At 46.2% G+C, this 23,700-nt stretch overlaps 2 protein-coding genes across 5 annotated transcripts in view; one reads left to right on the top strand and one right to left on the bottom strand.

Moving 5' to 3' along the window:
- Positions 1-1,986: 1,986 nt before the first annotated feature.
- LOC116615050 (galactose-specific lectin nattectin) lies at positions 1,987-21,380 on the top strand. Its single transcript, XM_048732828.1, has 4 exons — positions 1,987-2,247; positions 5,645-5,856; positions 19,777-19,948; positions 20,285-21,380. Exons 1-4 carry the CDS (start codon positions 2,181-2,183, stop codon positions 20,545-20,547), a joined length of 714 nt encoding a protein of 237 aa, XP_048588785.1. The 5' UTR covers positions 1,987-2,180; the 3' UTR covers positions 20,548-21,380.
- Positions 21,371-23,700, bottom strand: part of LOC5501869 (helicase with zinc finger domain 2) — a 66,357-nt gene continuing 64,027 nt past the window's right edge. For all 4 annotated transcript variants that reach the window (XM_048732824.1, XM_048732825.1, XM_048732826.1 and 1 more), the window contains one exon: positions 21,371-23,700. In XM_048732824.1, coding sequence (XP_048588781.1) covers positions 23,600-23,700 — 101 coding nt within the window. In that variant the 3' untranslated portion in view covers positions 21,371-23,599.

The following is a 23,700-nucleotide window of genomic DNA, read 5'->3' as shown; positions in this document are numbered from 1 at the left end:
TAGTCCAGAGCAGAGTTGGTATTTTCTTCTTTCTGCCTATATCTAAAATGTATATGTATATACATCTAAAATATCTAAAATGTAATGTATAAATATTGCACAGTCCCTTACTTCGATTGGTCTTGAGATAAAGGGCAGCCGCGTTGAAGGGAATTTGCCACTATGGGGTGTGAAATGTATTTTTTTTAAGGCGCAAAATTATAAATATGTTGGAGTGCTTTTAATCCACCCTTAGCAAAGTTACATTCTATAACACAAGAGAGAAGGTTAATAAAGATATTTTTCCAATATTTGAATTGCTTACTTTAAAACTGACACAAAAGAAAGAAAATGATAAAGCCCTATCTTTGCAAGTTAAGTAAAGTAATATAAAAAATGTAAAAGGAATTGGGACAGTACAGGCAGGGAATGAGTACTTTTACCTCAAACCCACTATGATAGTGTGATTTGCTGATATACTTATTAATGTATAGGAATTTGATATGTATTTCTTTATTGTTTTTAATTTTGAAGAGAATAAAATAGCACCCAGTTTTTTGTGAGGAACTTTAATTGATCCTCATTTTAAAATAAATATGACCTCCCTTCACACCTGAAAGCCTTCTCTGTTAATCAAAGCATAAATTTGTTTTGCTTATTTTGCTGTATCAGTTGTCTATCAAGTATAGTTTAGTTAATAATATCCTTAGTAATGTCAATAAATACTTTTTTCCTAGAACCAAAAACATTTTGTTCTAGGTATTCCCTAGGAGGATTGGGAGGACACCTTATAATAATAATTGCAGTAATTATAGAACATGCAATCTATAAAAGGTTTTACATATAGTGCCTTTTTGTGGGTGGTGGAACTTGATGCATAATGAAAGTGCAGGGAAGGGGGGGTTCTACACAAATTTATGCTGAAAAAAGTCATGCTGGCTCCGCTTTTAGGCAGTGCCTAAATCTATATATTAGAATACTGCATTATGGTTAACCACACAGGAATCCTGTGCAGAGCGCCGTGACTAAAGCTGGGAAATCTAGACTAGCACAATTCTTTTCACCTTTTAACACATAAAACGTTTATCGTTTAAGTTACTGCAAGCAGTTGCAAGTGCTTATCGCTTCACATAATTGCGCTATTGTGGTGATCGATCTCTCGCTATAGATGATGGAAATGGTCCATCTTGCAAGATTTGTAAGTTCGTGGCCGTCGCAATCTTGGATTGGCAATTTTTATTGGATCTCGTTGCTAAAAACGACAGAAAAGTAAATGAATATAGAAACTGTACAATATAATTGGGGGGTCCCATAGATTCGCCTAATTAGGATACCCCGTGAATAAAGGTAGTTTCTTGGTTTCGATACTCCACTATACGAGCGCTGTTTCTTGGGTTCACAAGTTTTCCTTATAAACCAGTTAGAGATCCACCGTGATTTACGTCGCATTTAGCGCGAGCTTGTGTTAGATAAGTGGTTTGTCATGGACTGTAATTTGGGTATTGTATACATATAGTAGTTTAAACCGATCTGAATAAACTCAAATTAAACTACAAACATTATGTTTCCTCGTGTCCTATTAAAGTGATCCATATTTGACAGAAAGGATTAGATATTGCGTTGGGAACCAAAAGATATTCAAAATCTACTTTGTAGCTAAAAGGGCATTTACCGCGATCTATCAATAAGTTTGACACAAAATAAATTAGCTGGATTAAGGTCTGAAAGCAGTAAAATTTATACGCTGGTCCATTTGCGTAATCCGTAAACCGTGCTCTGTAATAACAGATTGAATAGACCTGAAAAAGAATACATATTAACAAAAACACAAACACATAAGCAGAGAATGTTGTTATTAAAGTAGACCGCTTAAACGCGAGTGCTGTATTCTGTGCGACGAGATAGACAAGATTGTTTTTAAAATTAAATCCTTTTTTATTACTATAAAGCAATTAAGTGTCTACTTTAGAGTTTACACCACACATTTTACCATGCAAGCTATTGTTTGCAAATGAGATTTGGCGCCGAACACCGGTAATCACATTTTATTGGCGCTTGGCGTACACTAGGTATAATAACCCACAGGAAACGGATAAAACATTTAGTTCCTCACATGCAATCTACATCAAAGACTGCAATGCCTTAAGAATACTGCAATATCCTATGAACCGCTGGTAAAGGGAATAGAGGAGGAAAAGAATATGAATTTCATGGTTTTCATTTTTGGGATATACTTCGTCATGGGATATGGAGAATGGATGCAAAACGGTAAGTTCTTTTTTAATGATAATAAGAAACGACATCAGTTTTTTAGATTAAGCAAAGATGACTATGATTATGATTTTATTGTTTTTGTTTTTGTTCTTTTTTTCTTACCTTAGTGTACAAATGAATAGGTTCATGGTAAATTTGCCCACCTGGAAAGAGCGTCGTACAAAATTGACTATAAGGAATACAGCGTTCATCCTATTCCAGAAAAATTCTACTTTTACGTATTTCTTTCGTTTCCCAGCATGGCATTTTAAATTCTTCACAGCTAAGATTTTTTTGTCATTCTTTCATGGCGGCCCTTTTCACACTTAAACATTTGCAATTTTGTATTAAAAATAAACCTTCTAGATATCACAGATTTATTACTAGATATGATTTTCGGTGTTTTGATCAAAACCTATCAAAAATACGTTAATTGTTTTGTCGGTGATATGCTAATATTCGCTTTGATTGATCAGGGCTTGTTTAATATCTCTCTTTTGTCATTGACTATATTGTAACCGATATTTTTGTTGGTTTTGCACAGGAAAAGGTTATATGACCTTCAAAATGTTTTGAATAAAGCTCTTGTTAATACTTTAATAATTTCTACGCCTTTTTTCTTTTAGCAAAAATGGTCAGTTTGAATAATGCATGTGATATTTGCGTAGGACTAAAAATTAAAAAAAAAAAGAAAAGAGAAAAAAAAGATTAATTAAAGCAGGGAAGTGTCCCTGATAAAAGATGTTCACTTTAATGATAAGTTTTTAAAATGAAAACAATGAAAAATGAAAACTCAAGCAAAAAATTACAGAATATTTATTTATTTTATCTAATCTATCTTATCTATCTAATATATCTTACTTTCTTTCTTGAGTATAATTTCCTTCCATGCAGAAAGATAATGGTGACGGCACTGTCTTCGCGACTACCCATTAAAAAAAAACAGTTAAATTCAGGCCTATTGTTTCTTCTAAACAAATTCCTCATGATATGTTAGCCTTTGCCATTTGTTTTGAAATCCCTGAATCACAAATGATTAATGATCGCCTTTCTTTAACAACTGAAATTACCATAGTAACGAAACACCAATCATAATCATTTTTCACGGGTCTGTGGGCCAACGTGGTAGCTTTTAATGACTTATCTATATTGCGATATACATACAAACATGGTTTGTGTTCTCTTTCAGAGTCTCGTTAGAAATAGTAGGATTCCGTATAATAGGGAATGAACAAAACCCTCACAAAAAATACTGATATTTGTAAACAATAACATCTACCTATGGAAATAACCGATTTAAACACTTTGTACTCTGTGATATGTTCATCAATATGGTCCATTTCAAGACACAAGAACCCTGAGGAAGTTTGAATACCGGGACGAGTGGTTTCCCGTGACGTCACGGGAATTTTTCAAAATCGTGAAATTCGCAAAATTAAAGTGACGCGAAAATAAAGTGTAATAAGGTACTTATTAACAGAGCGCGAGGGCTGTACGGAGTAATATCAGACTGAGGTCTTAAATGTATGGCCCAAGGCCGCAGGCCGTCTTAAGAACTAAAATGACGAGGCTTAAAAATTAAAATGACGAAAAAACAAATCACCTTTCGCTTTCGCGCGAATATCGATTAGTTTATCGATCGATTTCAAAAAGACGGGAAAACAAGAAACCCTCGAGCAAGGTCAACTAAAAAATGTAAAAGAGTGAAATCAGACCTTGGAGTGAAGAAATGTTGCTTTTAAGAGCCCTCCAGACGTAAAAAAGAAGAATCATCCTTGGGCCCAAATGAATGGAAATCGAAGCAAAAAGATTAAAGTACTTGGTTTGTTCACCGTTCAGCGTTGTTTTCATCGTTGTGACAAGCACAAGTTTTAGTTTTTTGGTCGATTTTGTTTTCGCAAACTCACTCCGCTATGTAAACAAAACCCGCTGCGAAAAACTATCCAAAACTGCCCACGGGCAATATCGTAAGATTCCAGCCCCCTCAACAGCCAATCAGAGCGCGCGTAGCATTGTAGCCATATAATAAATAGTGATATCGCCTCGGTCATAGTGATATTGCCTCGGTCATAGTGATATTGCCTCGGTCATAGTGATATTGCCTCGGTCATAGTGATATTTCCCCGGTCATAGTGATATCGCCTCGGTCATTGTGATATTGCCTCGGTAATAGTGATATTGCCTCGGTCATAGTGATATTGCCTCGGTCATAGTGATATTGCCTAGGTCATAGTGATATTGCCTCGGTCATGGTGATATTACCTCGGTCATAGTGATATTGCCTCGGTCATAGTGATATTGCCTCGGTCATAGTGATATTGCCTCGGTCATAGTGATATTGCCTTGGTCATAGTGATATTTCCCCGGTCATAGTGATATTGCCTCGGTCATTGTGATATTGCCTCGGTAATAGTGATATTGCCTTGGTCATAGTGATATCGCCTCGGTCATAGTGATATTGCCTAGGTCATAGTGATATTGCCTCGGTCATAGTGATATTGCCTAGGTCATAGTGATATTGCCTCGGTCATAGTGATATTGCCTCGGTCATAGTGATATTGTCTCGGTCATAGTGATATCGCCTCGGTCATAGTGATATTGCCTCGGTCATAGTGATATTGCCTCGGTCATAGTGATATTGACTCGGTCATAGTGATATTGTCTCGGTCATAGTGATATCGCCTAGGTCATAGTGATATTGCCTCGGTCATAGTGATATTGCCTCGGTCATAGTGATATTGACTCGGTCATAGTGATATCGCCTCGGTCATAGTGATATTGCCTCGGTCATAGTGATATTGCCTCGGTCATAGTGATATTGCCTCGGTCATAGTGATATTACCTCGGTCATAGTGATATTGCCTCGGTCATAGTGATGTTGTCTCGGTCATAGTGATATTGCCTCGGTCATAGTGATATTGCCTCGGTCATAGTGATATCGCCTCGGTCATAGTGACATCACCTCGGTCATAGTGATATTGCCTCGGTCATAGTGATATTGCCTAGGTCATAGTGATATCGCCTCGGTCATAGTGATATCGCCTCGGTCATAGTGATATTGCCTCGGTCATAGTGATATTGCCTCGGTCATAGTGATATTGCCTCGGTCATAGTGATATCGCCTCGGTCATAGTGATATTGCCTCGGTCATAGTGATATTGCCTCGGTCATAGTGATATCGCCTCGGTCATAGTGATATTGCCTCGGTCATAGTGATATTGCCTCGGTCATAGTGATATTGCCTCGGTCATAGTGATATTTCCCCGGTCATAGTGATATTGCCTTGGTGATAAAGATATTTCCTCGGTCATTTTGATATTGCCTCGGACAGTGATATTACCTCGGTCATAGTGATATCGATAGTATTGATAGTTATTTATTTGAGATATAAAACTTGTCGAACACCGTACAGATGACGAACTGTGTGGGGCGGGATGGAAATCATACGGCGATCAGTGCTACCGCATCCAAGTGGCCGAGAAGTCCTGGGAGGAATCTCGTGACGACTGCGCAGCTACGCAATCAGAATTGATCAAGATAACCGACCAATCAGAGCTCGACTTTGTGTACCACACGTTTGTCCGTCCTTTGCATGGACCAAGCGCTTGGATTGGCTTGTCAAAGGTAAACGTTTGATAAAGTTTCCAATCAGTGACTGCAACTAATGACCGCGATAGATGTGGTCAGAGACCGCCACCAGTAAATGCGATTAAAGGCCTCAATAAATGACCGCGACCAGGGACCGCGACCACCAGCAGCGACTCATGAATATGTGTTGTACCGACCATACCCAGATGGTCTTTTTGAATTCTATCGTTTTACGGCGGTATACCAGTATACGACATTTTACTGTCGCAGAATAAATATATAGATTTAGGCACTGCCTAAAAGCGGAGCCAGCATGACTTTTTTCAGATAAACTTGTGTAGAACCCCCTTCCCTGCACTTTCATTATGCATCATGTTCCAGCACCCACAAAAACGGCACCATATGTAATACATATAAAGATTGCATGTTCTATAAATACTGCAATTATTATTAAAAGGTGTCCTCCCAATCCTCCTAGGGAATACCTAGAACAAAATATGTTTTTTGTTCTAGGTAAAAAAAGTATTTATTGACATTACTAAGGACATCATTAATTGAACTATACTTGAAAGACAACTGATACAGCAAAATTAGCAAAATAAATTTATGCTTTGATTAACAAGGAAGGCTTTCAGGTGTGAAGGGAGGTCATATTTATTTTAAAATGAGGATCAATTAAAGTTCCTCACAAAAAACTGGGTGCTATTTTATTCTCTTCAAAATTAAAAAAAATAAACTAATACATATCAAATTCCTATACATTAATAAGTTTTCAGCAAATCACACTATCATAGTGGATTTGAGGTAAAAGTACTCATTCCCTGCCTGTACTGTCCCAATTCATTTTACTTTTTTAAATAACTTTACTTAACTTGCAAAGATAGGGCTTTATCATTTTTTTTCTCTTGTGTAAATTTTAAAGTGAGCAATTCAAATATTGTGCTATTGTGCTTTTAAATGTAACTTTGCTAAGGGTGGATTAAAAGCACTCCAACATATTTGAAAAAAATCTGAGTACATTATTTTATTATACAGTTAAGAACCACATATAAGAACCTATAATGAACCTGTTAACCTAAAATAATCAAATTAGAATCCTTTTTATAAGCATCTATTTAGCCTATAATTTGAAATAGGTTAGAATAGGAAAATTGATTTCTAAATAGTTCTAAATATGATCTTAAGGAATCATATAGGATACCTGTTTTTGTTTTTATGATAATATGACATATATTATGACATACTACCTCAATTACTTTACCATGAGTCATTGTAATAGCAAGAGACTATTTATGAAACTAATAGACTAAATGTCACTAACCACACATTATACAAGAACCTGTCGGGCTAACTTGGAAAAAAACTAGGTTTTTCCACTTTTATAACTCTGGTTCATATTTTTAGAACAATTTCTCCATTCAAATATTATCTTACTTTTTGTTACTTTAAATGTGTTAATTTTTGGTGACCTACATTAAATACCAATGCATACCTGCCAACTCTCCCGGTTTTACCGGGAGACTCCCGGTTTTTTATCAAATCACCCTGTCTCACGATTTTACCTTAAATCTCCCGGTTTATGACCAAATTTTAATAAGTCGAGATGTTTTTTTAAGTAAAAGTTGGATTTTATCCACAAAGTTATGCAATTCTTATAGTTTGTACTCAAATTATGACGTTTTCAGGTTTTTCGAGAATGAGCCTAGACCACAGGACTGCTCCCGCAATACTGAAATGCTTGCAGATATGGACCAATCAAGTTTGACCATTTTTTCGCGCGAATTGTTGAGAATTTGGCTCTACTTTGGAGCCGTTTTTGCGCGAGTTTTTAAGTTGGCGTTGTATGTAAATCATGCCGGCTACAAACTTCAAGGCTCATCAAAGAGAATCTTAAGGCGCTCTGTGGTCAGGATATGATGGAATTAAAATGCTGGCATCTCAAAAAGTAGTTGAAATTGATGTTCTTACATCGAACCATTAGTCCAGTCAATATAGTGTTTTACCCAAAAGTAATGCAACACAAGTTATTTCGAAAGTTCTCAAGAGTTCTCGTGGGGGAACATCTCGAAAATTTCGATCAAAGTTTTCACCATTTTATCATTTTATCAAATAGATAGAAACTGAGATTCTACATTCCTTTTATCGATTGAATAAAATATTCTGAATATTTGTTACAAAGTTGAATGAATTTTTCGAAAACAGTCTTTACTCATAATTTTTTTCATTCGCTTCATCACAGGGTACCCAAAAACAATAAGAGAACAAAGGAACACACACATCTTCGAGCAAAACTCTTGTGATTTGCTTATCCCCACCCCACCCCCCCTCATCCCGTACCCCGTCCCCTCCCCCCTAAAATAATTTCCCGTTTTTTCAAGTCTGGGGGTTGGCAGGTATGCCAATGCCTTATATGTACATCCTGCCCTGGGTCATGCCTCTTAGCCAGCAGCTTGTGTCTCAGCTTGATTTCAGAATCTCTGGCTGAGATTTACCTGAAGAAGTTTGGAGAAAAGCATTTAAGAAAAAACTGGTGATTTCCTTACGATACAAATATCATACCACAAAAACCTAATTCATAAAAACCTAAAACTAAAAACAGGATACAAATATTATACCACAAAAAACCTAATTCATAAAACCTAAAACTAAAAATAGTCCCAACTGAAATGATACCCATTACAGAAAATGAATGAAAATGAAAAATGAACTTTGCTGTCTGATAAAGCTCTATGATCTGATGAGCCAGAGGTTGAAAGCTTTTATAGGAGAAGCTGCAGAAGGAAAAAAACCATTGCTTTTGAGCAAATTTCTCCTCTACAAAAAAGATGTCTTGGCTTTCTATGAAGCCTGAATTTTACTTTTGGATCACATTATATTGTGACATGAGAAAAAAAACTCTTTTTTTAAGGTTTGTAAGAAAACATTGAGGTACCCAGGGTTATTGAAAATATTGTAGGTGGTATAAAAAGAAGGCATATTTTTTAGGTAATAACAGATCCTCAAGGTCCTAATATGTATGTGCACTTTTTTTTTAAATCAAAACAGAATTCCAGAATAGTGGGGGGGACTTTGGTTTTTCATAGAAACGCTTTGCGTAGATAAACAATTGCCAATTGTTAGTCTACGTCGGGCGGGGTTCGGGTAGATAAACAATTGGCAATTGTTAATCCCGCGCGAAGCGCTGCGGGATTGGGGCCACATGTATGCGCGCGCGCATAGAAACGAGAGGGACTCGCGCCGCGCCCCGCCGCTCCCCCCAGCCCGCAGCGCTTCGAACTTCGCTTCGCTTCAGCGCTTCGCGGGGTCCGGGTGCGCTTCGCGCAAAAGAGATCGGCGACGTCGGGCGGGGTCCGTGTGCGCTTCGCGCAACAGGGGCTTGCGCACGCGCATAGAAATGGGGATAACCCGCGCCACGCCCCGCCGCGCCCCCCAGCCCATTCTCCGTTGTTTTTTGTATGCCCAGCACTTGCCGTTCCGGCGGCGGCATACCCAACGCCAGCGCTTGCCGTTCCGGCGGCGGTATACCGCGCGAGACGCTGGGGCCTCGTGGGAAAGGGGTCGCTAAAGCGTTTGCTCACCTCCGGTAGCGCCTCGCTTGCCGTTCCGGCAGCGGTAGCATGTGGGAACCTTGCAATTAGACCCCCTTCTGTCCTGTAGTATACCGAGCATTAGATTGGACCGCCACACTACGGAGCGCAGAATAACCGTTTTTCGGCCGTAAATTCGAAGCCGCTAGCGTGGCGTTTAAACCTGAGTTTTACTCGAACACCTCGCTCCCGAACTCTTCGCGAATTTCTCGCAGCCCCTTTTTCACCTTTTCGCGTGTCTCAAGGCGCTTCCCCGGGGGGCTTTTTTTGTCACGCGATGCGAGGCCGTGTAGAGCTCTGATAGCGGCCTTAAGCGTGTAGTATCTCTCTTGCCCCGAAGTATTAGCCGAAACTCTTCGTCTGAGATACGCCCGTCTTGCAGAGCCTTACAGAGCAGCTCGCTGATCGAGTTTTTCTTACTCTCCGCTAAAACCACCGTGTCTTCGTGTTTAGCCACCCTGCTCGTAAGACCCCTAGAGACTATCCCTGCGCCTACGCCCACGACACCGACCAGCCCAGCGACCCCTGCCAGCGGACCGCCGACCAGAACCCCCATCCCACTCAAAGAGACCCCTACCCCGGAGCTGGAAAGCTCCCCTGCACCGATGCCGGATGCCACAGACACCGCATGGGTAACGGCAAAGGCGCGCTTATACTTTTTCCGCACCTGTCGATGATGCGTTATCTCGTTGTCTAGAACCGCCTGAGTGTCACATATTTTCTGGAGTTGGAAGCTTTGCAAGTCGCCGCCGACGCCCGCGTCATGTGCGTTTGCGGGCAAACACTGGGAAGCGAGGGGTATATGGCACCACCGCTAACGTCGCTGTTTGCCATGTCTGTTATGTCGGAACTAGGTCAGCTCTAATACGAGGCGAACAGGCTTGCCCTTAAAGTCCACCTGTCTACCGCAGTCATCCCTGACCCATATTTGGATACTTGGGACAAACTCAGAGGAAGATGCTGCGACACAAATGGGGATGTCGGGTCCATAGACGAATTTCTCGTGCGGTCTCCCGCGGGTTTCTAGGCAAGCAAGAACGTTTGAAGGCTTGCCTAAGGAGAGGCATTGCGTGCGATCTAAGATATCGCAGCAGATGTAGAGGGCCTCTATTTTCGGCAAAGCCACCTTAAGTGCCCCCCTCCCCAAGGGAAGTGCGAGGCCCCGCTCCCCAACTGATTGTCTTTAGCTTTTAGGCCAAACAGTGCGCAAAGCTCGGCATTCAGGAACGCAACGCCACTGGACATAAGCGCGATCTCCCCGGTGGGGGGATCCAGCTTCGCGGTCAGAATCTTGCTTTCAGCGCGGTTGATCGTTTCCACGATGGACTCGGCCGTGTGGCAGGGTAGCGATGGGCGGGAGGGCGGATACAGTCGTTATCTGATGCTCCCGCTCGAGATTATACCAGCTGTTAAACAGTGAGCAGTGCCGGAGCGCCACAAAGCGAGGGCGCCTTATCGGCCGCTCGAAGTAGAGCGTCTGTTCGCCTTTGGTGAGCACACTATGTAGGACCACCATTGTGTTGAACACAGCCCGCCTTCGTGTTTCATAGGACTGAGCATGGATTGGGAGGGCTGGCGGATGCTGAACGAGGAGGCCGCGAAGCCGAGGGGGCTCGCAGGGGCGGAAGAGACGAAGGTGGCAACTGCGGCGGGAGCCTCTATAGCCGAACATATCAAACACGCTATAGCCGAACAAGTCAAACATGCAAAACCCGGTTTCCCTAGGTCTCTGACCCTCGGGCGGCCTCGCAGAGGCCTGCTCTACGCCGTACCCGCGACCCCCGTGGAGAGCACGGCCTCAGAAATCACCCCACTACTCGCGCAGCTAGAGATACACGTGGCTGAGGACAAATCATTCACGACTAGGGTCCGAGAAATATTCAAATAGACAGTGGTCACGCACAAGGCTATCGGAGCCTTCCTATTGGTGCTGGCCACAGCAACTCAACTTTGCGGTCTGGTGCGCAACCGCCGGATGCGGGGTGTCCTTAACCGACCCCTCTTTCGCCACGCTCCCCTCTGTCATCAGGGGATTTCTAAGGTTTCATCTCTACTTTACCACGCGGAGGATACTCTACGAGCTCGGCGCCCCCCTGCCTGGCGACAGCCCGTCCATGCAAAAAGATAACCTCTACAAGAAAGCCGCTTTCGAGCGTCTATGCATAGAGTTCGGTCTGCCGCGTCAGCCGGACTTCCGATGGAAAGGCGGGCGGAACCACGGGCTAGGCGATGTGTTTGTGTTCTACCCGGGGGAGGGGTATCGCAACGTGCACGTGATCCGTGGCTACGACACGGCGGCGGACGAGTACCCGAGCCACCTCAATCTGTTTAGCGACGAGGTGGGACGTACAATAGTGGGAAGCAGGTGGGTTTCATACGCAACGACGACCACGGGGGCGTGCAATATAGCTGGTTTGCGCCTCCCAAAGGCGAGGGGCTGACAAAAGCAGGGCTAGGAAGTCTCGATCGCTCGGTCGGGCTACAACAATAAACTGCAGAAAGCCACAGACTCCATGACGCTCGGCGCAAATGCGATCAACACCGAGACAAAGCCAGTCGGTGCTCAAAACATGTCCGGTGGGCATCCTAGGGTGCAACACGTGACTGATCCGAGGACCGACCGCGAGGTGCGAAGCAAGGCTTTCGCACCTGCGAAAGTGCACGCAGAGGGCGCGGCGCCTGCCCCCTTTTCACGTATGCGCAGCATGACACCGCTCGGACCGGGCGAAAAGAGTGACCACACCGCCCTCAAGGCGGGGTTGTCGGCACTCGCGGTGGCCGCGGCGTATTACTTGTTCCGATGATTGCTTTGCATTCGACGAACCAAGAACGCGGCTACGGCTAGAATGAGCAGCCACGCATTTTCGCCAAGTAATTTCACCGCTTCTCCTGCAGCCTTAAACACGAAGTTCGCGATGCTGCCTACTAGCCCAGGGAGAAGCTCGCCTAGCTTTTTCCCGATAGCCTTAAGCCTGTTACCGATCCCTCTGGCCACGGAGGAGAGCGATTTGCCGAGCGACGTCACAATGGCCGCGATCGTCGTCGCTACGGCCAACCCGAGAGCATGACTAAGCGAAGCGCACCCGGACCGGGCGAAAAGAGTGGCCATACCGCCCTCAAGGCGGGGTTGTCGGCACTCGCGGTGGCCGCGGCGTATTACTTGTTCCGATGATTGCTTTGCATTCGACGAACCAAGAACGCGGCTACGGCTAGAATGAGCAGCCACACATTTTCGCCAAGGAATTTCACCGCTTCTCCTGCAGCCTTAAACACGAAGTTCGCGATGCTGCCTACTAGCCCAGGGAGAAGCTCGCCTAGCTTTTTCCCGATAGCCTTAAGCCCGTTACCGACCCCTCTGGCCACGGAGGAGAGCGACTTGCCGAGCGACGTCACAATGGCCGCGATCGTCGTCGCTACGGCCAACCCGATAGCGGTGACGGTAAAGCCGCACTTTTTGAAGTTGGCTTTGATGCGCTCTCTGAGTGGCTTTCGGTTTTCGAGCTCTCGCTCTCTTGCAATGTATTGCAATACATTGCCGACACATAATGGCGGCGAAGCGCATGTCCGACGAAGAACTCGATGCGTTCCTTCGTCCTACATACTACGCCAGAGGTGGCTTCCATGGAGTGACCGCTCTGCATGCCAAACTCAAGGGCTCAACCTCCATAGACCGAGTGCGCAAGTGGGTAAGCTCCCAGCCCGTCGGGGGCTACACACAGACACCCCCTCCTCCGACTACCTACGCCCATTTCTCGGAGCAGATACCAAACCGTATCCACCAGTCGGACTTGCTATTCTTGCCAACCGACCGCGGGTACAAGTATGCCCTGACTGTCGTTGACGTTGCTTCACGATATAAAGCCGCCCGCCCACTGAGGACTAAAAGCGCGTCGTCTCCAGCGAACTCGCTGACATCTATGCAGAGGGACCTCTCACATGGCCTAAAGTCCTCATGGTTGATGACGGCACGGAGTTCAACGGTGCTACCACAAAGCTCCTAACAGACCACGGGGTGGAGGTCCGACGGGCTGAGCCAGGGCACCACAGGAGCCAAGCTTTCGCCGAGCCTTTCCATCGCTGGCTGGCACAGCGCCTATTTCGTGCGCAGTACTCGAAGGAGCTTGCATCCGGCGAAACAAACCGCGAGTGGGTTACCGCTTTGCCAATCGTCGTCTTGGACATAAACGCAACGAAGACTCGCATGACTGGCTTTGCGCCTAAAGACGCCATAAAGCTGAGGCGCGTGCCTCTCAAAGCCGAAAAGCCCCCCTTAGAGGTCCCCTTAGAGGTCGGAACGGGGGTGTACATCGCCGTAAACGAGGAAGACCTCCAGGACAAGGGCCGACGGCGAGCGACGGACCCGTGGTGGACAAGCAAGGCATACCCAATACTAATAAGGGTTATGGAGCCCGGACAGCCAGTGTTGTATTACACGGCGTACTCTAAGCACGGCTTCACGCGTTCGCAGTTGCGCGTTGCGTGATCAGCGCTTGTGCCTTCTATTGCAGCTAAGGCACGTGAGTCTGACATTCCACTTGTAGTGATCCTGACTGTCGTCCAGCCGGCCGATACTAAAGCATTTGGGATGGCTCTTCGTGTACCCTTGAAGCAGAAGCTGAGTGCCACAGACCGTGCACTTCTTTTCCGCGTCAGCAATCATCCTGAGTACGTGGTCTACCGTTAGAACGTGGTGCGATCCCGTGTACTTTGTGCGACCCTTTTGCCTGTCGTCTACAGCGTATCGCTTGATTCGCGCTGTAATGAGCTCTTTACTGGGCGTAGCCTGCAGTTCTGTGGGAGCCAAGGCACCGGGGGGTGTTATCGGGGGGGATCACGCGGACTATCTGGTCGGCGTGCCGCACGCGGGAGATGCCGGTGTATACAGCATTCGTGATCCAGCCCTCTAAGTTGTGGTCTTTGATAAACAGACGTCTTGGAGTCTGAATAGTCTTGCCCTGCACCCGGTGGACGGTTCCCCAGCCCGCGTATTTCCACCCGAGGGGAAGCCCGTTAAGGACCGCGTCGAGAGGGACCTCGACTACCGTGCCATTGTATGCGTCGACCTTCTCACCCCTTTTGCCTGGCACGGGCACTGGCCGCCCTTGCTTGCGATAACGATGCGCGACGCTAGGATCGGGGTCAAAGCGGATGGTTGCTGGCACTCGGGGGTGGTTTTTTCTGTGGTGCTCTACCAATCGCTGCTGAACAAGAGCCCCCATCTTGTTGGTCGAGCACACCCACATATCGCTTGGGTGGGCCTGCTCGATCGCCGCGTCGAACGCTACCCCATCCCACTCCTCTCAAAACACCTCAGGCTGTTGGGAATCTGACCGACACCAAATCCGGTCCTTTATGTCGTGGAGCCTGGAGGAGGGCGCGGCAGAGCCGCAGTCGCATGTACTGTACGGCCTTCCGCAGTCTTCACACAGGCAGCGGTAGTCGGACTCGAACCAGCGGATGTTCCCTTGTGCCCACTCCTCGAGCATATCATGAGGCCCCTCTTTATCTCCCCAGGGCGGGACCTGCCAATAGTCGCCACAACACATTACCTGACACGGCCGCGTGGCGAGATACTCTAGGATGCCGCGTAGCTCTTTATTCTGTACCTTACAGCACTCGTCAATGATGATTACACCTGCGAGACGGTCGAGTTTGTGCCCCAGCTCGGAAGGTTTCCACTCTATCGGCTTCTCTGCTGGTATGCAGAGGTAGTGGTGGTAGGTTTGAGCCTTCACCGCGAGGCGCGGGTTATTGCGATGGTCGTGGGCGAGGTCTTTCTCGGGAGTGAGCACCACAACGTTGCGGCCGCGGAACATGCTCACCGCCCACTCGGTCTTCCCCGATCCTCCTTGGCCGGCTAGATACATCTTTGCAGAGGTTGCGGCCAATAGATCGCACGGCAGACTCGGCCCAGTGCTTGGCTCCTTGGCCAAGCTCCCCGAATTCTTCGGACCCCAAGCCGCTTCGGGCCGCCACTCGAACCCAGGCTTCTTGTGGCGCCACTCTCCATACCTCGGATTTCGCTCCACGAGCTTTACACCACTGGGCACCGCCTTTGCGTATATGGCGTCTGTGCACACCCGAAGGACGTCTTCGCGAGGAATCCGCCTCAACATGCGTCGCAACGCTATGTTTGTGTACGCCAAGGCGAAGGCACTGATATGGTACCAGTGTGAGCGTCGGACACCGTCTTTGTATTGGATCAGATGAGCCCCGTCGGCATGCTCGAAGTTAAGTGAGTGGTCGGTGCCCGCAAGGAGGTTTGTCAGATACGCGGCTTCTTCACGGTGGCGAACTACGATCGAGGAATCGTCGCCATGGCGAGCGCACTTACCTACGAAACGGACAGCGAGATCTCGACCCTCAGGATACTGCAAGTCTTCGCCGCCGGAACGGCAAGCGCTGGAGTGGGGGAATATGATGGAGTCCTTTTTTCCGACGCTGTACAACACCTCCCTTGCCGTGGCCATGACGAGGTCACCCGAGTCTAACAGGTCCTTGAGCTCTGGCGTGGTGATCCAGCCCTCGTTTTGTTCAAAGTGCTGCCCTACCCTCCCGGAAGTGTAGGGGTGGCAGGCCTCAGAGAACTCCCACTCGGTCAGCTGAATGACCCCGGTTAGTTGAAGAACCTCGCTCAATGGCCGTCCCACAACATCCACACGTTCGTAGGGAAGCCGTATTTCCGTACCAAATCAATGGCGTCCGAGGCGCCGCCGAAGACACTGTCCTCGCATCCTAGGTACGTCGCACGCATGAGGCTGCGCCCCTAAGTTTTCCTTGCTATTCCACACTTTGGACTCAACCTGCGCCGCTCGCCAGACGTCCCTGTATTTAAGAGGCGTTGGCCTGATGTTTTCTCTTTGGGTCGACTTCTTGAAGCGATAACCTATTGCGCCGCCCATCGAGTGCGTAGCTTCGGTGTACTCTTGGAAGGCTGGGTGATCATCAGGGAGCCATTGAGGATCATGTCCTGTCTCGTCTGTAAACGCCCTGTCGATAGCCGCTCTGTCCTGTCCCGATCGGTACAGTTTGCCTTCGTGCGTGACTATAACGCGCCCGCACAGCCAGATCCTCGTGCTTCTGGGGATCGCCCTGTTTATAAAGCGAATGAGCACCTCTCGCACTTTTGCCTCGCGCGTTTATGTGGCGGCACTGGTTAGAGCCTTCTCCTGACATAGCTAACGAAGCTCCCCCTCAGCCTCGAAGTCTAGGCGGTGGACGCTTGTGATCGCAGGTGGTTCGGTCTGAAGCTCTGCCCAGGCGTGGTTATTGTGGCAAGGGATAGTGACCCTCGCCTTAGTCTTGTACTTCCCCTAGTCCCACAGAACGTTACCCGCTTGAGGATCTTGCCTCGTGTCTTGGTTAGACCGAGGGAGTGCGAGGTGCAGCGATTCCTCAAGAAGTCGGCAACATAACTCACAACACAGTTAGCGGAGGTGTTACCCCCCTCTCGCTCAAACATAGGCCCAGGCTCACCATTTTGCTCAGGTAAAGGGCGAAGCTCGTATCTCACGTAGACGAGGTACTCTCGTCCTTTCTCCCAAATACCCGCATCGATGCCTTCCAGGGCGCCGACTGCGATTTGGTCCCCTCTTTTGACTAACGACCCACCAATCTTGTGCTCCGAGCGCCCTTCCTCCTCCGTGATTGGCGCCAATGGCTCTGCGGGGGCCTTACCAACGACCGTAAAGAGTCTGTAACGCCGGTCAGGGTCTACCATCTCAAGCACCGGTGGCAAAACTGCGTTTGCCCGAAGAGACTCTCGCTCGTGCGAGACCCACCACACCGAGCCATCGTCATTAATATCAGGCCCCCGCATAACCGGCTTTGGAGCAATGTCCCCTGCTCCACCAAAATCTCGTATCTCCTGGTAAACACCGGCGCTTATGTCTTGGCCCCGCAGAGTGGCATCCACGCTTGGGAATCGAAGATGGGCGCCGCCGACGAAGAGAGAATAGTACTTCTCGGGGTCTAAGCCCTCTGGGCCTTTTTTCCGCCGTTCCGGCAGCAAAGGGTCGAACTCGCTCCAGACTTCCTCTGGCCGCGCTTTCGCCGGTACGAGCGGCTTAAGCAGCTTGTGTTTGACATCCTTGGGGATGCCCTCGCCCAGGATGTTCTGGACCAGCCCTGCCAGTACTGCGGGCGCCTCTTTGTCAGGCATGCTATTGAGAACCTCCTCTATGTAAGCGTCCATGTTTGGGTATGCCTTGTGCCACCCAGTCTCTAATTGCCCGTGTCGCAGCCCTGCTGCATCAGACAGGACGAGTGTTTGGGTATGCCTTGTGCCACCCAGTCTCTAATTGCCCGTATCGCAGCCGGCGGGACGAGTGTTTGGGTATGCCTTGTGCCACCCAGTCTCGAATTGCCCGTATCTCGGGCTACGATATCAGACAGGACGAGTGCGAACCGTTCTCGAGCGCGCCTCTCGGTGCCTCGCATCCTCTGCCCTACACGATTTGCTCCGCAGGGGCGACACAACCGCGTCTCCGACTGCGTCCCTATGCCGCAGATCCTGCACGGCACGGGGAGAGGGCTGCCCTTACGGAGCCTTTGGAGGTGCACCTTGCAGTAGGTGTCTATGCACCTCTGGCCACACGTGTTTGTATGGCCGACCTTTAGCCACCCGCAGTAATCGTTTCCGCGCTTCATCCTTCGAATGCTCGGTATACTACAGGACAGACGGGGGTCTAATTGCAAGGTTCCCACATGTTACCGCCGCCGGAACGGCAAACGAGGCGCTACCGGAGGTAAGCAAACGCTTTAAGCGACCCCACTCCCACGAGGCCTCAGCGCTTCGCGCGGTATACCGCCGCCGGAACGGCAAGCGCTGGCGTTGGGTATGCCGCCGCCGGAACGGCAAGTGCTGGGCATACAAAAAACAACGGAGAATGGGCTGGGGGGCGCGGCGGGGCGTGGCGCGGGTTATCCCATTTCTATGCGCGCACGCAAGCCCCTGTTGCGCGAAGCGCACACGGACCCCGCCCGGCGTCGCCGATCTCTTTTGCGCGAAGCGCACCCGGACCCCGCCCGGCCATGGTGAAGCGCTGTGGGCTGGGGGGCGCGGCGCTGGTCCCTCTCGTTTCTATGCGCGCGCGCATACATGTGATCCCAGTCCCGCAGCGCTTCGCGCGGGATTAACAATTGCCAATTGTTTATCTAGCCGAACCCCGCCCGACGTAGACTAACAATTGAAAATTGTTTATCTACGCAAAACGCGCCCGACGTAGATTAACAATTGGCAATTTTTTATCTACGCAAAGCGTTTCTATGAAAAACATAAGTCCCCCCAATAGTCGATTTAAATTTCAAGTGTTTATCAAATATATTTTGTTTTTCACAAATTACTAATATACTTAGGGTTTTAGGAGACCAGCTCTCAATTTCTTTAAGGTCTAAGGAAACCATTTCTCCACTTCCTTCACGTTTGGTTTTATTTCTAGTATATCATAGCTGTCAACCAAACTCGGACAGAAATCTTGTAAAAATGAATGAAACACAGCAAATATGTGAAAAAAAAACCAAGAGAGCCAATGCGGATGAATACAGAAAATGTATGAACATTCTCACAAAAATTAGGTTTATGATAAGGTCCAAAATCTTGTCACAGAGTTGACAGCTCTGGCAACTTATACTCAATTTATTCATGAATAGTAGTTATAATTATCCTATGATAGATGGTGAATGGCAGATTTAGAGATAGAATTTGATAAATACAGCCTAGAATATTTATTCCCTGAGGAAAGTACATAAAGTAAATTAAATTCAACAATGAAAAAGGTGTTCAAAGTTTGAAAACAAAACATCTCCGAAAGATCGTTCCGCTAAGTACTTTAATAAGCACTTTACTAAGTACTTTAACAATAATAATAACTTACCTACGTCTGCCAGTGCAAAAACAAATACATAGGTGCAATTGTCAGAGAAGGTGTCCTTGTTTTTCCTTTCTTTATCTTGTGGCTTACTCTGACATTTCAGCTGACCTTGACTCGAGCACAAGACTTGACTCTTCAAAACTTTCAACCATGCTTTTACACAGTCTTTTGTACATAATTAGACAAGTTCATATCCGTGGTTAGCATTCCCACGAATGATTTTTTTCAAGCACTCCTTTTTCGACATTTCTTGGCTTTTCTGCAGTCAGTTTTCGTGTGTTTTTTAGAGGGGCACAAATACTCATCCGCCATATTGTTTTGCGCGCTCTGGAGGCCTGTGCCGAGGCAGATCGCGGCTGGCTGGCAGCTTGTGACAATGACGTCATTGTCCACAAAAATTGAGTCGCCTAGTTATAGAGCATTTCTCTATACCTATGGGGCTCCGCGCGCGGCCTACGGCCGCGCTGGCTCCGCTATAACAAAGTTATTGTTTCCAGGTCGACGGTAGTTTTCGGTGGACTGATAACTGCAATCTGACGTTTAGAAACTGGAATTCAGGCGAGCCAAACAACTACGAAGGCCAAGAGAAGTGCGTGGAGCTGTACGTGAGGAGTGGTCTATGGAATGACGTCAAATGCAGCAACCTAAGGCCATCCATATGCAAGAGAGGTATGTCACGCCATCCATTTGAAAGGAAGGTATGTCATGCCATCCATTTGCAAGAGAGTATGTCACGCCATCCTCATGCAAGATAGGAAACGTCACGCCATTTATGCGCCAGAGAGATATGTCACGCCATCCATATGATGCAAGAGAGGTATGTCACGCAAGCCATATGATAGACAGGTATGTCACGCCATCCATATGCAAGAGTAAGGTGTAGGCAAGCATAGATACCATGTGGCCAAGCCCACCAAAGGCTTATCACCATATTCATCATTCCACCCCTTCACTTACACGTCCAAGCTACACTTATCGCCTTACAATGTCCTTCTCCCTGTCTAGGCTACACCTTGCGCTCCCCACAAAGTATGATCGCAAGCATATCAAGTTTGGACTTTGCACTCCATGGCCACGTGACGAGCACGCAGCTCGTGAGTGATCTGATGGAGTGTTTCACGTGGTGCCTGGGCGATCCCGCGTGCTACTCGTTCAACTACGAGTATCGAGGCATGGCGGGAAATAGAAGCTGTGAGCTCAACAATTCCACCAGGACTGTGTCACGTGACTCGTTCACCAGCAGGGTTGGGTATATTTATTACGACTAGACTAACGCGCATCGGTCTCCCTGTGGTTAAATGCATATTTATTCTTTATTCTTGTTTGAAAGCAAAATTAAACATACACATCCATAAGCCACACATCCTGCTTTTACTTTGAAAATGTATAAACAGGCAAAAAAGTTATAGATGAGCGTGTTACGGGGATGGGCTAGCCTCGGATCGACTTGTACTGTTGTAGGCATTGTACAATTGTAGGCATTGTACTCAACAATGTATTTTTATTGTCGCTTTAGCTTGACTTGAAATACCTCTCGCTCGAAAAATGTCCTTAAAGCTACATTTAAAGATTCAAAGAAAACGTGTGAGCAAAAATGTTATGAAGGAATTAAAACTAGCTATTATTAGGTAAATCAAACACAAACAATACCTTGTGCGGCTTCTGGGCTGCCTACAGCCACGGCAATTTCGCAACTTCTATAAATGTGTATGTTCCAAAAGCTGACCACCCATGTAATTTAGTCCAGGAGACTACAATCAAGGGTTATAATAAACTGATGATGATTATTATTATCATTATTCAATAGGCGACATACACTTAGAAGTCTCGTGACTTTTTGAGTGGCAAATATAAACCAAAACACCGAAAGACTGTGCCCGTCACACCAGAGATCAACGAAAAAATATGTCAATGAAAATAAACCCTTTCTGACGAAGAAATTTCCTGCCTGATTCATAAGCTGTATAATTTGCTTTTTGTTTTTATTATATTGGAGTTAAAAGCTACGAATGAAAAAACGTACTACGGCTGAAATAAGTGCTCTAGTGACTGCCTGTGCAGGTTGTTAGTATCAATAAAAGAAACAGTAAAAAAAAAAAAAGAAAGTTTATTGAGTACAATTTTGATTGAATGAATCTTACAAGCTTTGATTAGGTAGTTAAGCAAAGGAGACATGTGGGGTCTCAATTATAATAGATGTATTATAACTTGACTCATTTCGTCCTCTCGCATTAAACTGACACATTGGTTGTTTGTGGTAGGGTACATTCGGACCTCCAGCCTTGTGACCAAAATGCTTGTATAATATTAAAGAGGCCAGCTCATCTTTCCTATGATGCATTGTTATGTCGGGCATTTTAAGTAGCAAGCAAAGGTCAAAATTTGTAAGTTCATGCTAGAAAGTTGGAAAGTCGCAAAATTAATTATGTTTACTCTAAATTACAGTATATAAAACATTATCCGTAACCTGTTTGTGCGTATTGAATTGGATCCTGATTTGGATTTTTTTCTAAACACCTTTTCTAAACACCATGATTTAACTATGATTTGGCGATGTAATCTCAATTATTGCATTGTAACTCTAAAGTTAAGTATATCGAGCGTTTTGCATAACATTTGTATGTATTGAATATGAACTTTTAAGTAAATTATCCTTCGCCTTCGTGCATCGACTATGCTGTAAGTTTTTGGATCAAAATGTACAGGGAATGTACAAAATGTTGAAACAAGCGGTAAATTCTAGCCTCCTTTTGTAGATGAAAAACATAACTACAACTTTAAATGTTAAAAGCTTAGTTAAAAAAACTATTCTATAGCTAAAACTATTCTATAAAAATAATTTTTGACTTTTTAAAAATTTTAAAAACTGCCCAAACTTGCAGTGCATCTGATGATTGCAAAACCGGGAATATGTAGAAATTAAATATAAAATAATTTCCATAGGCCACATAAGTTTCGCACCAGAAATGACCTCCATTCATAGTGTCACGCTTTATAGGTAACCTTCTTTCATTGAGTGTAAAAATTGACCTATCTTCATAGTTTCACGCACAGAAAGTTACCTCCCCTTCATAGAGTGTCACGCACCAGAAGTAACCTCTTCTTCATTGAGTGTCACGCACCAGAAGTGACCCCCCTTTATAGTGTCAAGCACCAGAAGTGACCTCCCCTCATAGAGTGTCACACATCAGAAGTGACCTCCCCTCATAGAGTGTCACGCACCAGAAGTGACCTCCCTTCATAGAGTGTAACGCATCAGAAGTGACCTCCCTTCATAGAGTGTCACGCACCAGAAGTGACCTCCCCTCATAGAGTGTCACGCATCAGAAGTGACCTCCCCTCATAGAGTGTCACGCACCAGAAGTTACCTCCCCTTCATAGAGTGTCACGCATCAGAAGTGACCTCCCCTCATAGAGTGTCACGAACCAGAAGTGACCTCCCCTCATAGAGTGTCACGCATCAGAAGTGACCTCTCCTCATAGAGTGTCACGCACAAGAAGTGACCTCCCCCTCATAGAGTGTCACACATCAGAAGTGACCTCCCCTCATAGAGTGTCACGAACCAGAAGTGACCTTCCCTCATAGAGTGTCACGCATCAGAAGTGACCTCTCCCTCATAGTGTCACGCACAAGAAGTGACCTCCCCCTCATAGAGTGTCACGCATCTGAAGTTCCCTCCCCTTCAAAGTGTCACGCACCAAAAGTCACCTCCCCTCCCTAGAGTGTCACGCACCAGAAGTGACCTCCCCTCATAGTGTCACGCACCAGAAGTGAATTCCCGTCATAGAATGTCACACACCAGAAGTGACCTCCCCTTCATAGAGTGTCACGCACCAGAAGTGACCTCCCCCTCATAGAGTGTCACGCAACAGAAGTGACAACCACCTCATAGAAGGTCACGCAACAGAAGTGACAACCACCTCATAGAAGGTCACGTACCAGAAGCAGTGGGGTTAAGACCCCCCGATCCGACTTGCGTGACGCATGGTTTCTTAGGCTATGTATCCCTACGCAATTGTGAATTACTTTCGCTTGAATAGCGGTGAGTTTTATTTCATCCTACAACTAAATATTCTATTCATAAAGTATCAGCAGGGAGAGCTGTTTTTTCTTAAATTACGAGGTTTGAACATTGTCACGCAAGTCGGATCTATGGACATGAAGTGTTAAAATAACTTTTGTAAAGTTAGCAATAGTGGTAAAAGATAACTGGCAGATAGCAGCGTTTGAACTGGGTTTGTTGCATGGTTGTTGTTGCTGCCGCTGCTATTTATGTTGTTTCTACTGGTATCTCTGTAGAAGTTGTTGTCGTAGTTTATTTAGTTCCACGGCCAGGCCTCATCAACGATTGTCTCACTCTGCTCGTAGTGGCTTAACAGCGCGCTCCATGTGGGATCCAGCTCAACTAGGTTTTTGTTTC

Source organism: Nematostella vectensis, chromosome 9 (assembly GCF_932526225.1).
Source record: "Nematostella vectensis chromosome 9, jaNemVect1.1, whole genome shotgun sequence".
NCBI classification, from domain to species: domain Eukaryota; kingdom Metazoa; phylum Cnidaria; class Anthozoa; order Actiniaria; family Edwardsiidae; genus Nematostella; species Nematostella vectensis.
Note: the sequence above shows the minus strand (reverse complement) of the source record. Positions and strands in the feature narration are given on the sequence as shown.